At 39.3% G+C, this 18,270-nt stretch overlaps 2 protein-coding genes across 2 annotated transcripts; both read right to left on the bottom strand.

Annotated features, from left to right (window-relative positions):
• Positions 1-255: 255 nt before the first annotated feature.
• Positions 256-4,562, bottom strand: LOC102708044 (probable UDP-3-O-acyl-N-acetylglucosamine deacetylase 1, mitochondrial). The gene is made up of 7 exons (XM_040521582.1): positions 4,406-4,562; positions 4,038-4,337; positions 3,729-3,935; positions 2,972-3,070; positions 2,560-2,624; positions 1,792-1,936; positions 256-592 (listed from the first exon to the last, which is right to left on the bottom strand). Exons 1-7 carry the CDS (start codon positions 4,469-4,471, stop codon positions 506-508), a joined length of 969 nt encoding a protein of 322 aa, XP_040377516.1. The 5' UTR covers positions 4,472-4,562; the 3' UTR covers positions 256-505.
• Positions 4,563-6,170: 1,608 nt separating this feature from the next.
• Positions 6,171-16,789, bottom strand: LOC102706454 (nuclear pore complex protein NUP155). Its single transcript, XM_006649595.2, has 13 exons — positions 16,446-16,789; positions 15,162-15,331; positions 14,868-14,994; positions 13,264-13,526; positions 11,565-13,176; positions 11,271-11,483; positions 10,886-11,133; positions 10,369-10,780; positions 9,463-9,668; positions 9,001-9,346; positions 7,682-7,900; positions 7,248-7,576; positions 6,171-6,814 (listed from the first exon to the last, which is right to left on the bottom strand). The coding sequence occupies exons 1-13, from the start codon at positions 16,605-16,607 to the stop codon at positions 6,715-6,717; spliced, it is 4,407 nt and encodes a 1,468-aa protein (XP_006649658.3). The 5' UTR covers positions 16,608-16,789; the 3' UTR covers positions 6,171-6,714.
• Between the last annotated feature and the right edge of the window lie 1,481 nt (positions 16,790-18,270).

Raw genomic sequence — 18,270 nt, 5'->3', positions numbered from 1 at the left:
TAGAAAAGAGAGAGAGGCCGACTTGTTTATGCATACAAACTATACAAGACCTCAAATAACACCTCATCTAGCTTATTCTTATAAACCTTAATTTTTAATCTTAAATTTAAAGTTAATATTAGGATTTTTCATAGCAGCTTATTTTTTACCATTAAATTTTAGATTGCAAAGAACATATATAAGAATTATATTCATAAATTATTTTTCATTTACAAATATATATAGTTTCGGTTATTCATCTAAGAAGCCAAAAGATGAGCACCTAGGATTAAAAATTAAACAAGTTACGTACTTACGTTACATACATATGATACATGATGCATTAGATCAAAAAATTTAGGAAAGTACTACTTGGAGAAATGGTTGGCAGATAACTGCAAGCTGAATACTTGGTACTGCATGGCCTGACTGGAAGAACGGCAGCTATCCTCTATTTATCCTTGAAATTTCGCGTCCGACTAATAAGGAGTAAAAAAGTAACAGCAAAATCCATATAGTTCAACAATCAACATTGCTCAGCAAGCTTCTCTTGGCCCACAGTGCTCCTTCCCAACAAATGCCGTAGAAAATCAGTATGCAGGGTATGGCCAGCCTTTGTCACAGAAGGAAAGCTTAAATTTAGATGTCACCAGCACAAACAAGAATGTATAGTAATAGTAGTACTAATAAAGTAGCACAGCAGTTTGCTCTAAATTAGAGAATTTTATTTCTGCAGAAAGGAAATATGATAAGGAATATCCTATGGCTTCAGATAAACCTTTTAATGTAAGGACCACATGTTACAGAGCGGTACTTGAAAGCAAAGAGGTTGATGCATCAGCAAAAACAAGATTGTGTCTGTAGGAGTAAGCCTTTAAGGTCACAATCAGAATAATGAGTGTTATTGCAACATGCGGAACGCTCACTTGGATAACATATCACAATAATGACACCTTTTAGTTGGTAATTGTTGTTCCCTTTAGGATCAATGGTAACTTTTACTAAGCTTTGACCAGTTTTTATTAATGGTGAGAAGTCAGCATCCACAGTTTCATTGTCATGAACTTCAGAAGCTATATAGCTACAGCTAAAAATGAGATTGAACATTAACATAAAAGGGTCCAGTCCAGCCAAAGCTGAAAAAGAAGGTTAATGTAAATTGCTAAATAAGGGATGTTGAACAAATTTAAAAGGGGAACAAATAATACGAACTTGTAAAAGTCAACAAGTTCATAACCACGTATATAAATCATGTGAAATTTCACCACACAAACTAACCCAAACTCCCAAGTATAGCAGCATACCTTCAGTTAACTCAAAGATTCAGTGAAAGTTCAAGAATTATTTAAACCATCAAAACAAGCAATTCTACATAGTTCACCAGTGGCTAATCAAACCAAGGCATGATCTAGATGACAAATTAATCAGTGGTGAACTTACATAGTTCAAATGATGAAACACTACTAAAAAAAGAGGATCAAGGTGTCAATAAACATATTAGTTTTCAGTGCTGGGAAGAAATATATAGTTCATAGCATATGTCACTACTCGCAGCGCCCTATATTTACATGAGAAGGCTTCTCTATGCCATGTGTTTGGAGCTAGATTACATTCAATCACAGACTTGTTCCATATGGGAACATGGATATACTATAGGTGATAGCTCCAGCATGCTTGCTAAGAATTTTACTGGAAAATATAACATGTCATCTTACAGCTGCTAGCTACACAATATTGCCAGTGACATGATATGTGCTATGAACTGCATCATAGAATAACAATGCTGTAGTAAAGTAAATTTCAAAAACATACCTTGTAGGCAACTACATGAGCAACTGGAAAACCCTGGTTACCATTATGTGCAAGAAGAGAGAAGTCCCCAATAAGATCTAAACTCTTGTGGCGGCAAGGTTCATCCTCAAACCGCAGCGGTGGATTTAGCCAACCACCAGACATACTGCCAATAGACAAATAAGTGTATAATTATATGTTTAAATTAGCACAAGGAAATATGCAGTTTACGCCGTGCAGCGATTTTAACATCTAGCCACATGAGGCCCAACATCATCAATGGACATATCTTTGTAAAAACAATTGCACCACCACTAATTGAGCTTTACAGAGCATATTATCTTTGGATGGGCATCATAGAACATGAAAAAGTTCGCTGCAAAGCTATTATGTATAGTATAAACTAGATAGATACATATTAAATTAGCTTTTTTCTTCAAAAAATCTACAATACATATTCATACTAACCTAGTCAATACAGACATATGTAGTAAGCACTAAGCAGGCTAATATATTTATTAAATCCCTACCAATTAATACCATTTGACTGGTTACTCATCCAGACATTCCTCCATACGATATATAAGAAATAAATCAACAAGTGGAAGTTCAAATTTGAAATCAACATTGGTCGAGATCATGCCATAGTCTGATTATTACCCAGTATCAAGATCCAGCGTGCAATGAGTCAGCAGGTATAGTTTATTATATATTTTAGACCTATGCCATGAAAAAATTGCAGCCACACACTACTAATAAAAACAGAAATTCCAGGATATCATTCCTCACCTGCAAACCATAGCATTTTCTAGTGATCCTCCTTTTATGAGCCCAGCAACACGTAGTTTTTCAACCTATAAATTTCATAAATCCAGCAAAATACACAAATGATATTACAACCCAAAAAGGACAGGGAGGATAAAGAAAATGTTAACAGCATACCAGTGGAAAATGTAAGAAGTACTTCAAATCCTTAGGCCTTAGCCATGCAATTGGTAACTACTCGAAGACATGAAACAAGTATGACTGAAAGATCGACAATGACAATCTCATGCACATGGGATCATGACAAAGTATATGAAAGTGAATGCATGTTAAGGAAGTTGCATTGCCATGATTCTTGCAAGATGCACCATAAGTTGTATCACCAAAACAGGGAAGGCAACATCCATAATGTATGACATCAACTACTGTAAAGTACCTCTTCAAATACACAGAAAGTTCTTGCAGGAGCTATCTTGCTTGAGTATACATTAGCATCTAGGACTGTTGCAAAACGCTGACACCCAATTGCTGGAACCTGCAACAGGATGCACACTCTGCTCAAGTTCTAAACATATACTTGAGATATTTTAACATTGACAGCTAAGTCAAAATTTCCAAACATATTATATAAATACTCCCTCTGGATATAAAGTGAGTAGTTTTTGAAATTCAACATTGACATGGTTTCCAAAACACAACTTTGACTACTAATTTATATTACAATGTAGTTAATATGGTAAAGGCACAAACTTCATTGACAATCCACACACATATCATTTTATCTCTGATTATAAGTATCATAAATATATTGATAGCTAATGTTTATAAGTTTAGAATGCACCATAATGTCACTTGAAGGGATAGGTAATATGTGGTGTGTTCATGTTATATTTGAACCTTAGAAGCAAAAAACCTTGAGGTCCAAAAGAAGGGAAACCTTGGATAAGCTGACCTCTATTTAAGTTCATATTCACAAAATACCCATTATTTGAACCCAATTATATACCAGCCAAGCATATAGCAGCAAAATGAAGAGAACATCAGAAAAAGTGTAATACTAAAATGATTATCATTTACCCTATAATAAAGAGAGAAGAAAAAATAGAAGTAAATAGCGGTTAAAGAACTAGTACGTAAATAAAACAAATGAGCTGAGAAATTAGCATTTGCTGATCCTGAAACAAAAGACATACTTTTGGAAAATAAATTCCACATGTTACGCGGATTCGTGAGGATGGGAGTGCAGCTATAAAGCAATCAGATTTCTGCAAGTAAACAGGCTCATGGATCTCCGGAGCCAGTTTCTCCAGTTTTTGCCCATTGGAATCCTTGGCCGCACACAGACCTGCACCCCTTATTGCCTCCACCCACTCTTGCGCTGATCCATCAAGCAACGGAATCTGTCATCGCTGAACAGTTGACATCAATCGGAAGGCATCATGTTGCAACACTCTTCGTTGCGGTGCAGTCAAAATCAACGGCAGCCACAAAAGGGCCCCCACCTCGTCGCCGCCGCTGACCTCGACACGGCAGTTGTCAACGCCGAGCGCCTCCATCGCGGAGAGCAGGTGCTCCACCGTGCGCACACGTGCGCTGCCCCGCCGCAGCGTGGTGCACAGCGGGGAGTGCGCCTCAGCATTCGACACCTCCGCCGCCACCCTCGTCTCCTCCCCCTCCACGACGAAGTACCTCCCCTCGCCGGCTCGCGCGGGGAGGAGCTTGGCGGTGGTTCGCGCCCCCGAGTGGAGCCCCACGCCCGACCTGCTCACCGCAGCGGCGAGCGTCTGCTGCGGCAACCCTGTCTGGTAGAGAGAAAAGGTTAGTCAGTATCGGAGCTCCAGAGAAGGGTTCTCCAAACCCTCTTACTCACCGGCTTCCAGGAGAAGGCGGCGCGGGAGACGGACTTCAGGGCTCGGGCGGCGGCGGCCGCGCACATGGTGGCGGCGCTGGGCCGGTGGCGGCGGCGTGGCCGCGTGGGGAGGGACTCCACTTCTAACTTCCCACTTCCCAGGCCGGTGAGTATGACGGTGGACCACTCTCGGTTTTGTGAGGGCCCACATGTAAGTCTCTCGGGATACTCCCTCACCAGAGCAAAGAGAGGATTTTTTTTTAGAATTAACATTATTTTAATAGAACTGCGGCACTGTAACAATTCGCCAATGGTGAAATGAACATTCAACTTATCCACGTACCCCTATTTTCTCGTTCCTTTCTAAGCTTATCTGTTACCCTTGCCACGGTGGTTTGACTGGGATTATCGGCTATGGATTCATCCGAACAGATGTACAATGAGGTTGATAGTAGATCTTGTCTGTTTTCGGCCAATAATAATGACAGCATTGTCCTAGCCAATAATAATGACAGCGTTGTCCTAACATATTTATTTCTTTCCATTGCTAAAAAACATCCATTAAGGCAGAAGTTCTATCATGGTGTGTTCTTTCCCACATATTATTCTTTTATTACTTGCTAAAGTATATATTCAATTTTTCTAGTAGCTGATTCTATTGTTTATACCACTAGGTAGCTACTAAAATATCAAAAAAAAGTTTCATCTTTCATCTAAAAACACAATCCAAGTAGGTGAAACAAACTGTGCTTAAAAAAAACCGTGCCAATCACAACAGTAGGCACAAAACCGATGTGTTCTTTTGAGGAAAGTCTAACGTGTAAACGTGCGCGCGGGGGGCATATGTGTGAATCAGTCAGAGGGAGTGGTGGGTTATTTCTTTTCTTTTTTTCTTCACATAGACCTCTATCCTTTTATATTTATATTTATTATTATTTTGTTGCTTGGGCCCGACATATATGAGGTTTATTATGGTTTATAGAATATTTGAATATGAAAAAAGTATACGAGATATTCGTGTTCCAAATATTTCAATGAACAAAGTTTGTATTTATAAAATTATATGTATATTTTTTATATGTGAAGTTTATATTATAACATTTTATATAAAAATTTTGTACGTATAATCGTTTATGTGTACGATATCTAGTGTATGAAAGTTATATGTATAATATTTTATGTATAAAATCTATACATACATATAATATAAAGCCTATGTGTATACTATTTAGTCTACAAAGTTTATACGCATGATATTTCGTACATAAAATTTACATGTATAAAGTTATATGTATTCATCGGTGGAAGAAATGTGAGAACATCCGTGTACAAGAAATTATTTTGGCAAGATTTTTACTTACTTTTGCATGCATGCATCCCAAAAGGTGTATTTTTTCCTAAATAAGTATTTTATATAGAAGTTCATATCATATTTTTAAAATAGATTTTTAATTTATAGCATTTAGTTTCATCATCTATAATATTAAATAGCTATTATATAAATCAGATAATTTTTCATATAATCTACTAGAAGAACACAGCTGGAGAACTGACAGTTTTTAGCACGACAGAATAACCAAAGATTCAGATGCTCCGCGTGATCATAATTATAAGCCAAAATTTAAAGTCTGAATTTACTTTTTTTTCCACTAAAGTTAATTTTCTAACATTAACTTTTAGATCGTTAAAATACATATATAAAATTTTTATTCATATATTATTTTCATTTGCAAATATACTAAAAAATCAACAATCACCCCCTCAGCAAGTTACAAATTTCGCGAGCTACGGTACAGAAACAATGTTCTGACAAAAACAATGTGGAAGGCTACAAGCCTACAATACATAAACCTACAGCCTTTAGGAATCGTTTGGTATGGAACTTTACAACATGGTACAAAAAAGAATTGAGAGCACGAATGCAACAAGAGATCTTTGTGTCCCTTTAAGAGCTTTGGTTCACTTTCCACTCTCCTGATCCATTTAAGTAAACGACAGACGAATGGCACTGTTCCCGGGACTAGCAATCAGCCTGTTCGCAGGACTAGTAATCAGCCAGATCTGCAAATCAACTTACCACGTCAACAGCCGTAATTCCGTGGATTCATATTGATTGCTGGACTGAAATACGGGGGCTGGACAGATAGGTAATAATCGATTGATCATGCAATCCCTTAGTAGCCTTGGGATCTCGCATAGATGTGAACCTAAGGAATAGCCTATCAGAGTTCATGTCCAATTAAACCAGGATGGCTTGGCTCTATCTCTCTACTTGATACAACAAATGCACGATCCATGTTTTACAGTGTCAAGAATACAAATGAAAATGACTAATGAGACAACAATTTCTCCTCTAGCTCTCTGAAACCTCGATAGACATTCTCTGTTTGGTTCTGTGGAAGGTTTAACCGCCTCACCTCAGTCATATACCTGAAGTTGCAAATACAACATAAGGTAAAAGGACGATAATCAGCTAGAACTGTAAAGTGGTTATACGATATACAAGACTATGATTAAATAGCAAGAGTGCTAAGAGATAGGAGTATTTCTAATTCAAGGTTTACAGGGCTCAAGGGTTTTACAGGGCAATGCCACAAATAACCAAGAATATGTCATGATAAAGAAATCAAAACTTAGTTGTCAAAATAAATTATGATGATTCAGTCAGAATTTCATGATGCGTAGTTGCTACCTGGCTAGCTTGCTCAGGTTACTGGACAATGAATGAGGTCAGGGTGACAAGTTGCCAGTCACATGCATATTTGTACAGAAGTCCAACAATTAATAGTATTGCACGTTGTAAAACGCTTAGAATGGAAGAAGTTTGCAAATAAAATATGCCACCTAGATGAAGTAAACTTACCTGTTTGCCAAACTAATTATTTTATCTCGAACGCCTTGATTTAAAGATCCTGTTTGATTCAGCGAAAATGTTCCATCAAGAAAGAATGAAGCCCCAGCAGTTGTGGTGCCTAGTTTATGTGCAATGACAGACATGCCCCATTCACGAAGGATTGCAAGGACTGATCTCAGAAGCCGCAGCTTCAGATTTAGGGAGGGCACAATAGCGCCATTTGATAACAGTTGGTCATACACAGCAAGCACAGGTTCAGGTAGATCTTTACAGGCTCCAAGAAGGGCTCTTGCAACATCCTCGTCACCAACTAACTCTTCTTCTGAGCTTACTCTATCCTGTAGATATTAGCATGATGGTATAGTATATAAGTACCACTAAAAAATGGGCATGCTGTTACTTGTTAGTATGGAAAATAAATTTAGACAGATTTGACAGATTACCAGTGCAGCCTTCTCGAGATGAAGGCATATTATATCCAATGGTAAACATGCTCCATCTGCAGGATCAAGTTTTGAACCTACTCTTCTCACCACAGAACATGCTTCTGCAACACCCCCTCTTGTAAGTGCTTGGTCAAGGAGCCTGGCCCAAATTTCTCGAACAATCTTACTGTCAGCATCTCCAGAATAATTTGCAAAGTTGAGCATTTCCAGGCAAACCTAACAACAAGGTTCAGATCGTCATCAAAATTTACAGTAACCACCAAAACCAGATTTGCCTTACCAAGTAAATAACTGCAACTAAAGCACTAAATACAACTGCACAAGAAAAGTACAGACCATGTTATAATTTTAGAGCAGCAGCTTGTGAGAATTTACTGTGATCCCACGTCCAGTTATCGAGTTGTATTACTATATCATTGTCAGACTCAAATGCGAAACTGTAGAACTCAGCAACTTGAGAAATATTGAACACAGTTTTTTAAGGGATGTAAATTCAGAGGATTTAGATGTACCTACAGTTAACACTTAACAGGTAAAGCAATAAAGTGCTGGCTTATTTTCACAGAACTAACTCTTTTGAGATACAATTTACACATCTAATTAACTCATTTAATGTAGCTACAAGCAAAGTTTGCAAAATGTTGTTGGCAATTCTGCGTATAAATTAACATGTCGATTTGCCTTGAAGATATGAAATAAGAAAAATCCAGAATTTCTTCTTTGTGATGATAATGCCAAAAACTCTCAAGTTGGCTCATCTATCTTTCTTCTTACTTTCCCAAACGTTGAACATTAGAGGACTCTTGATTTTTTTCTCTTCCCTATTTTGGATTTTTTTTGTGCGTAATGCAGATTTAATCTTGTTTTACTAGTAAATAAATAAAGCAAAAATTAGAGTAGTTTTCTGGTAGAAATTATCTTGTTGCGATCTATTAAACCCAAAAGAACCCAATGGAATGCTGAGGATATGCTCAGATCACCGGCTTTCATGGCATGATCACACTATACCACAACACTTCATAATCTATCCTATTTCCTACTTCCTACTGATTTGTGGTATCAATTCAGACTTCTGACAGTAAAAGGAATGCAATCCTTATGACAGTTTAGAACTTATCAAATGAATTTCACAGTTCCACTGACTGCCATGATCCCCACAGGTACGTTGGTCATTAGTACAAATAAATGGATCTGTTGTGCTGCTACCAATAGTGAAAATGTTTATTGTCTAGCAACTCTCTTACAAGAGACAAGTTTAGATAAGTAAAAACATGATCATGGGAAAAAAAACCTCCAAGAAACAAAGATAGCCATACCTCCCAAAGATTAAAAGGAACAGCATAATCGTTATAAAGTTGAGTGATACTCTTAAGATTCAGTGAAAGCTCTTTAGCCTTGTCCATGGCAAATCTAGCAGACTCCACGTCAGCTAGGATGTTATCATGAGGAAAGGGATCATTTGGTAATTCAGAACTTCCTGGCAAATTTTCAAGTCGTGAAGACATGAACTCTAGTTCTTGCTTGATTTGCATTTGGAACCGAAGAACTGCAAGTTTGCCTTCAAGTAGATCTACTGTGCTGCTATCAATAGGATTCCTCGAAGAATCCACAGTAATGCCTGCACTTTTGGCCTGAATGGCTGCATTGCTCAGATATTGATACCTGGATGCAAAAAAGTAGGTGTTATTCAATAGGGCACATGGACTTTATGAAAGCAAGGAAAAGAAACGAGAAAAACACATAAGCTAATAAAAGAAGTTGAGTAGAAATTGGGAGACCTCTGGTCAAGAGTTGGAGCTTCTTCCGCACTGGAGCACTGCCTTTCTGCCAATATCAACAACATTCTAGCAGCAGCAATATGCTCCCCCTTGTGAACATAATACCTGGCTAGCAGCTCAAGATACTTTGTTTGACTAGTGGAAATAGGTGCATCCAAATTGTTCGGGTTAGAGCCTTTTGATGCAACCACAGGAAGTCCTTGAACCTAAATGGAAAGGAAAATAAACTGATCAGCATAGCATGCAGATATCCATAGCATTGAGGCATTGTAGAGACAAACTAAGTTATGGTGTAACCACTTGATGAATTGGAAAGATACAGCAAACTAAGGTATTTGTGGAAGCATATAGCTAGCATTAAAGAAAAGTATTTTCCAGATTATTAATGCAGAGAGCACACAAATTAGTAGGAACCAATATATGGTTGTAAGAAATGATATATCTGGCATTATTTAAGGCATGATAAGCTGCCCCATGTCATGTGTACCCAAGGAACTCTGCAACTTCCTGGCTTAAACTGAACGGTATTAAGCACGTAAATCATGCCAATAGTTTGTCTTATTAAAGACACATATGGGTTAAAACACATGGATTCTATCGGGCAGTAAACACATAAAATGAAATGGGCAAGGGAGGACCAAAATGCAAGAAAGCATCCGAAATTACACACACAGGCGAGCACAGCAAAGCTAGATCCTGATTCACAACAGTACAGTGGCCATCAAAAGTAAGTCCACACTCCACAGACCAACCCACAAAGTTCAAGATAGGCAAATAAGTAGCACATTTCAATAAATACATGTTTTAATCATCAATGGACAACCTAACACATCAACCAAATGTTTTCATTCTGACCAGATACATATGGCATTTCTAATCAAACATCAAGTAGGTATTAGGACTCACCTCTTCATGATGCTTACGACCAGCGGTCTGGAGAAAAGTAACCAGATCAGAACCTCCATATTGCAGAAGTTCATTTTCCAAACCAAGCTCAATAAGGGTCCTATACAGATGCTCATGAAACATTGTGTCTGGCCACTGAACACTTAATTGGATAATCTGTCTAATATATTTGCCTCGAGAAGCTGGATCAAGTGCAGTAACTGAACCAGACGACTTGTCTGCACCTTGTGTGCCACTCTGTCCAACACCCTTGAGGGTTCGTAGAGCATTCATGACTATTTTATAGCACTGTTCACGCTGTGCAGTTATAGTATCATGATGCCTTGCATCAATTTGCCCATTAATAACATCAGCATTGGAATCAAGTGCTTGAGCTTTCTGTAAAGGCAAACGCACTACTGCCTCATAGAACCTGGATCCCACACAACAGTGAAAAAAGTCAGTTAATGGAGAATGTGTAGAATTTTCATATTTATGTTGCAAAAAGACCTCATTCAGTAAGTAATAAGCCAATAACCTTAGGTTCTCAAATCTCTTGCATATAGCACTCAAGTCAGCAGAGTCAGGAATTTTAGTTAAAAGATTGAAGGCATCTCTAGCAAGGACGTCTTTCTCATCATGGTTGTTTGTCATAGATGCTCTCTCAAGACATTCCACTGCTAAGTAGTATTTATAATCTGACTCGTTGAAGTAACTAGGACAACCCTCTCTCAATTTAGTGCTGACCTCATCAACAGTTCCTCTGCCCTCTGGGCCAATATAGTACTGCAAAGATACACATGAAAATATAACTAAATTGGAATGAGTGAGAAAGCCCTGTGGGCATCTATTACACTTGTACTTGTCCTTTTTGTTGGCAATGAGGGGAGGAGGGGGGAGGGGGTAGAGTACTAGAGTGTTACCTCCATGAGTGCAGAAATAAGGCGCATGGCAAGCTGGTCACCATCCTCAGAACATACCAATTGATGATATGTTAACTGAACTAATTTCTTCCGCAAATCATTACCAAGTGTCTGAACCAAGCGAGCAACATTATGCTGGCAAATAAGTTGAAGCAGAAAAAGTGCTTCACCAGATCTTCGAAGCAACCGCCTAAGACACTCCATTGCCCTCACCTGTTTACCAATTGAGGGTTGTGAGAAAATAAATACTCAAATAAATTAAGGCATGCATCCAACAAATTTCAGAAGTGATACCTCCATCGCAGCTAGTTCTGCTGATGTGTAAGGCAGCCGTTGCTTTTTACTTGATGCAGACTGATCTATTGGATCAACATCTCTAATGCGGGAGCTGTATGGACTCTTCCCACTGCTAGGTCCTGCTTTGTACAGTATGGAACCAGAATCGCCTAGGCCAGCAACATAACCATAAAGTCCTCTTCTCTTGTTCCTTCTTGACCTCAAAAATGTTTCCAATGAACGGATCTTGCTCTCAAGAACCTTCATGGCTCCAGTAGAAAGCCTGCAAACAACCACACCATCACCAGAATCATTGGAACCTACCAGTCCTCGAACCACCATAATTGGAAGTTCCCAGATGGGATACAATAATCTAGAAGAGCATAAGCAAAGCCCTTCATATGCACCAGAAAATATAGTTTGTGCTTCTTGAACAACTTGTCCCATGCTAAAGCCTCCAGCCTGAGTTCGAGTGTTAGACAAAGCAGTGCTGCCATCGATTTGAGGCATCCCGACAAGCCCTGGGTCCTCAAATGCTTCAGCAGCTTTCTCAGAAACTGCATTGCTTATCAGGCTATCTTCAGCATAAAGCAGCTTAGCTGCTAGCATTAAGCACATTGCTGCAGCCTCTCCAGTGCCAAAACGGCTAAAGAATTCTTCTAATTGAGATCTCAAGGTGTTCCCATCAAACAATTTTCTTAGGATGTCAACAGGTCTATTAAAAACTACCTCCATCAAACCCATAGTATTGAATACAACAATCCTCCTCCGAGGTAAGATATGCTGGGTAGGAAGATCTCCTTTGGCCCACAGTTTTATGGATGACTTCTCAGAAGGTTTTCCAAAAGCTGAAAAGCATTCCACATCGGCATATAAAGACTGCATAATGAAAGCAGCATCTGGAAGTGGGAAGACATCAGAGGCACAAAGCATTCGACCCTCAACAGGCAAAGCAGAAACTGTTTCTCGCAGAGCCCTTGAACTACTAGATGCTGTCCCAAAGGTACTGGGTAGGGATAACTGGGCAGCTGAATCTTTCTGCACAGCAAGAAGGGATGACATAGCTGAAGCAGATGAATCTGACATTATAAGAGCACCGGAGGAATAGAAAGCAGACTCGACTTTTAAAGCTAGATCCTCAGGCTGAGCTCTGCCAGCAGCTGAAACGGCACCAAATGTGAGACCACCACCAACCCCTAGAGGTGGGGAAGGCCTGGTAGCAACAATTTTTAAACAGCTTGGCCTCTGCAAACCAGTGCTCAGTCCAACAGAACTACTACCACCTGATGTAGAAAGGAACAGCCTCTTGCCATCCGATAAAACTGCAACAGCATGAAGCCATTTTGATTCCATGGCTGACAGAGGTGCAATGCAGACAATTGATGGTTTTGGGGATCGTGCAGCTCTTTGTGCATTAGGCCTCCGACTGCCATAAGGCGCATCTCGTGGATCAACAAGATTTTTTTCTTCAGTGATCTTTCTCAGGGGACCATCGCCATTAGCTCCTAAATCAAATAGCTGCAATTTCATGCCTTCTGTGCGTGCGTAAATTGTATTTCTCTCCTCATCAATAACCATGTCAACGATAGGATCAACAGCTGAGAACTTGAATGCATTTGGCAAAACCCACCTGAAAATCACGTTTGAATAATTGGGTGACTGCAGCACATAAGAAGCAAGCAAAGTGCAATGTTTCTTGTCCTACATCTTTACATACCTGGAAAGAAGGTTGCCTAAACCAGTTGTAAGGCAAACTTTACGGCAGCGCTTACGCCAGCCTGAACCAGTTGTATACTGCAACTCATATATATGGCCATCACGTCCAGCTAGGAAAATTTGACCATTATCTGTACAAGTGATGCATGTCATTGTGACACCATCAGTAGAAATAATGTACTCAGGTAAAGGTTGCAATGAGAGCTCTGCATATGGATCAGTTCCATCACCACTGGCTGAACAGCAAACTCCAACAAGTATCAGCTGGCACAACAATTGCAGGTGAGTATAGTATATGATGGCTTAGAAATAAGGATCATAAATAGAAGAAAGTAATGAAATTGCTGCTTGCAAGATTGGTTAGTTCACGTGGTAAATTTCAATCACCAAAGAAAAAGATTAGCAAAGAGGAAGGTTGGTAGTAACTGATTGAGAAATATATTGTATTTTTACTCTTTTAAAAGGAAACAGTTATTGCCCCTTTCTTTGATCTTGTGGACAACTGTACATAGGCATGCACAAGCCATTTTTGTAGGATCTTTTGTGAAGTATTGCATCTTATGTGCAAGTGCACTTGCTTGATTGGTCTTAATAAACTATATACAAATTTGTATATGAAATATAGCATATTACATATCTGAGTTACATGGCAACGCATGGGAACTACACTAGTTAACCTTTATTCGGCAGGACACCTTTTTGCAAAGTCACAATGCATGTGAGTTTTCAAGAGAGTGCATCACTAAGTTAGCAGGACACCTTTTTGGAAAATCACAATGCATATGAGTTTTCAAGAGATCACCAGTGAGCAAACTATGTGATATTCTTTTAGATCGATGGTAACCTGCCAACCTTACATTCTTAATCAAGATAAGATCTAATGGTGTGTCCACAAGACACCCAAACGACATATATGTAAACACAACCAATCAAAGGCAAGTAAGCAAGTAAAATAAAGTTTATTTGATTGGAAGTAGAACAAATAAATATTTCAGTATGCCCAACTGGCCAACTGCTAAATAGTATATACAATTTCAAATCAGTATAGCAGTTACTATTTGCTCATTACATCTAACTAACAAAGCAGCAGGCGAATGTTCGAATTGATTTTCCACTCAAATTGAGATCGCATAACCTTAGGCAGGACATAAGTAGAATTCATGTCATGTCTATCACTGTCATCATTTTAAAAGAGCATTGGTTTGAAGTTGGTGTTTGCGCTGTTTATTTAATTAGTCCACCAATCAAGCAATGTGGCACACCAACATTATCACATTATTTCAACATATTACCATTTTGCAAGTTTAAATTCCAGTTGGGTAGTTATAGCTCTAAAATTCAAATGTGCAAGAAACAAAAATAGGGTGGAGACGAGTAAAGCTGTTCATTTATTCCTTTTCCTAAGTTTGATTGTCAGAGGTTTTAACTTTACCTTTTTGTATTACAGTTTAATGATCGGATTTTTATAATAACACATCATCGCAATCTATGCATCATCAATGCATAACCACACATTGACTTACAAGATATTACGAGTATAAAGCATTGCTCAATTTCAACATGGAAATGTCTAGCAATTCAGGGAGAACTAACAAGCATCATTACCTCAACAGGAGTTGCCAATACTAAAAGGTACTGGATGGCTTCAACGAAAACTCCAGGCTTTGCTCTAGCAAGGCCAACAGCACAAATCACTTGTTCATCCGCATTATGCTCTTGACACTGCCCATCCCTGAATGATATATCAAACCATATGTACATGCATTATATGGTTAGCACGGTATGCTAAGGACAACATGAAAACATCAAGAAAAAAAGAAAGCATCACTTTGATTTCATAAAGAAGTTTTCAACTAAGCTCAATGTATCAGGAAAATATAAACAAAAGTAGTCAGTTACCACTTATCAAAGCGCCAAATAAAAAATGAATTGTCAACAGTTGCCCAGGCACGGTGTATTTCAGAAAATATTCCACAAAGAGCTGTTCCTTCACCAGCAGCTGCATTATATCTTTCAACCAGCATAGGAGGTAACTGCCTAGTTTCTGCTACTTCCACCAAAGGAGGCCACTGAAGAAAAGGGACAGAGTTAATATATTAAAGATTTCAAAGTACACAGGAATTATAAAAAAAAAAGCATTTTCAGAAAATTGAGGAGCATTTTCGCAATAACTTCAGGGCATAACTTAAAAGGTTAAAACATACACAGGAGGTGGAAAAGAATAGTCAGAGCTATGATATTTTGTCATTTAAAGGAGAACGCAATTGTGTCTATGTTTCTTTGTTAACATCAACCATAGTTATCTAATACTGTTGATTAGCAGCAGATCCCAGAACATTTGAGGCTAAAACATTGCATATTTTGTCAATTCCATTGATTTGTTTTCAGAAAAGGAATTGCTCACAAATCTAAAACACCTCGAATAGGTGCCAAATATTTCAACACTTTGGGTGTTGAACTCTAAACTCTTTGCCCCATCCACTGAAAGAAAGAAATATAAGTTAGCTCCTAATTTTCATAACATTCCACTGCCAATACATAGAATATGCCCATTGGATCACCAAACTACAATTAAACTATGGATGTTCAGCCAGAGAGAAGGAATTCAGGGAGATATGAAAATAAGCTCGCAGAGCCATCGGTGATGCTGCAAAAGAAGTCATTATTTAATGTATATCAATAGGGGGATAATGACTATCAAAAGTAGCTTCCCCTAGTGTTTTCCCCAGATTTAAACTAACGAGAGTTTATTCCACGTTATTACATATGATCCAAGTTTAGCAGGACTCTGAAATTTAATAGCAACATAAATTGACCCATAAATACATTGAGCTGCTCTTTTTTTCTCTCCCAATATCTGAAACTAGAGTTTTCAAATGATGCAACACCAGTCCACTTCTAAGCATAAACGGCTCAATTTTAAGGGTTCTCATTTCATCTACATCCCACTTCCGGTTTCCCAAATCCCACCTCCTTTCTCAGGAAACAGTAACTAGTATATAGCTAAAAAAATTCAGCAGATAGCCCAACACAACTGCTGCTTAGTGTACCACCCCATACTCAAACCTCAAATCTACCAAAAAGGAGACCCCAAAAAGGCCAGAACGAGCACTTGTGCAGATCAGCGGCTCAGGCGCGTACAGCCTCCAGAATAGAACATGCGACTGATCTCGTGGTGCTCACCTCCTTGGGGTGCGAGGAGTAGGGGTGGGAGGCGTAGCGCGAGGCCTCGAGGGCCTCCTCCAGGTCGGGCTGAGCGGCGGCGTCACGCCCGATCCGCTCCGAGACGTGCAGCCCCGCGGAGGCCACGTCGGGGCCAATCGCCTCGTCCTCCGCCCAGGCCATCGCCGGAGCAATACCCCTCTTGGGAGGAGTAGGGGCGGAGAGGCGCGACACGGAAAAAACCCTAGAGCGCGGCGAGGGGGGGGGGGGCGGGGGGGGGGGGGGGGGGGGGAACGGTGCCTAGCAGGTTCGGTTGGGGTTTTTCAGCGCGGGTTCCCCGGTTTCGCGGTGGCGCGTTGGGGAAATTTTCCTTTTCCGGTCAAATTACCGATGGCCCCCGGGAAAGAATTTGCAGCGTGAAAAGTAAAAAAGGATTTTCTACAAATTTTCCCCAAAATCTTTTGATTTTGTAGACTGTCGAATCGCATCAAGGTTCGAATGGGAGTAAGCGAAAAAAATCACTACGGCCACGTGCGTCGTTTAAATAACCGACACAAAAAATATAACGGCAGATTAGCATATAATTAATTAATTATTAGCTATAATATTTTAGAATAGATGGTGTATCACGTATTAATTTTAAAATCAACTTTATTGAGTAGTCCTAGTTAGGACTGATTGGGAGGGTGTCTCTTTCATATGCTGAAGACTTCTTTCTTATATTCTCAATACCTCTATTTATATGTGACTCAGTTAAGATATATATATATATATAATATATTTTGTATCACATATTTAGTACACTAACGATAATATCATGTTCTCGATGAAATGCTTGACAATCATAATCTACACATATCATATCAGCTACAAAAGTTTTTTCACGTCAACAAATCGTTGCATCTGCTTTGCCAATATATCTCTTCATATGAAAAGAGCTTCATAAAGAAAAAAGGTGTCTTGTTGACATCTAGAGAGAACCCACTCACACCATATATCGCATCACACTCATTTGTGCGTTTATACGTCACCTTCTTTGCCACCCATAAGGCCACAAGCCTCCACCAGGAAGAGACTACCACCTCTATTATACCTATTGAGTTTCCATGGGAGGATATGAGCTTCACTAAGAGAAATGATGTTCGACCAACATCAAGAGGTGTGACTTGATGTCACCTTCATTACAAACGTTTAACCATGGAAGGGGGACATTAGACGCCACTGTAACCATCCTCTTTGATCCCCATAACATCCAACAGTAGAGCATATGAGGATGGCGATCACAGTTTTTAACGTCACCGCACCTGGTTGCTGCTATAGACACCCCTTTTACATCCCCATGCCACCATCTTGAAACGTTGTTGTCGTCAAAGCAAATGAATAAGAGAGTGCCACCATTATTTTGCTCACGCCTGTCTCTGATGTTACCAACGCCGCCTCACACCAACTACGCCATCCACCTTGTCGAGCTTCAACCTTAATTTTAGCTCCTTGCAGTTGTAGGGTGCTTCGCAACATGCTCTATCAGCCCACGACATTTTGGCATATGATTCTAGACCCAACTGAGAGAGAGACAATTCTACCGTATCCTATACCGTTTTTAGCGACGTCAATCGCCGTTGATGGTTATTCGTTGCCCCTTTCTCCACGTTAGATTCAAGCAACCAAATAACGGACTATCACTCATCACTGTCATCCTGGTTCGCGCACAATAAAGAAATGCGACAACAATGACTAGGGTTGGTGGTCGACTCCAGATTCAAAGTCATCCACACCAACACTATATATCATGATCGTTATATACCGATACTACTTCTTAAAATAATTACATCAAAATTTATTTGGG

The sequence above is a fragment of the Oryza brachyantha genome, chromosome 3 (assembly GCF_000231095.2).
Source record: "Oryza brachyantha chromosome 3, ObraRS2, whole genome shotgun sequence".
NCBI lineage: Eukaryota > Viridiplantae > Streptophyta > Magnoliopsida > Poales > Poaceae > Oryza > Oryza brachyantha.
The sequence above is the reverse complement of the archived record's forward strand: the minus strand, read 5'-3'. Positions and strand labels throughout refer to the sequence as shown.

Excerpts from the sequence above, each read along its gene's own strand:
- LOC102708044 (XM_040521582.1), bottom strand. The coding sequence starts at position 4,471 with ATGTGCGCGGCCGCCGCCGCCCGAGCCCTGAAGTCCGTCTCCCGCGCC. Across the intron at positions 4,338-4,405 it reads CCGCCTTCTCCTGGAAGCCG|ACAGGGTTGCCGCAGCAGAC; the intron begins GTGAGTAAGAGG and ends TCTCTCTACCAG. Across the intron at positions 593-1,791 it reads CTCATGTAGTTGCCTACAAG|GCTGGCCATACCCTGCATAC; the intron begins GTATGTTTTTGA and ends TCTGTGACAAAG.
- LOC102706454 (XM_006649595.2), bottom strand. The coding sequence starts at position 16,607 with ATGGCCTGGGCGGAGGACGAGGCGATTGGCCCCGACGTGGCCTCCGCG. Across the intron at positions 14,995-15,161 it reads ATTTGGCGCTTTGATAAGTG|GGATGGGCAGTGTCAAGAGC; the intron begins GTAACTGACTAC and ends TATATCATTCAG. Across the intron at positions 11,484-11,564 it reads CAGAACTAGCTGCGATGGAG|GTGAGGGCAATGGAGTGTCT; the intron begins GTATCACTTCTG and ends ATTGGTAAACAG.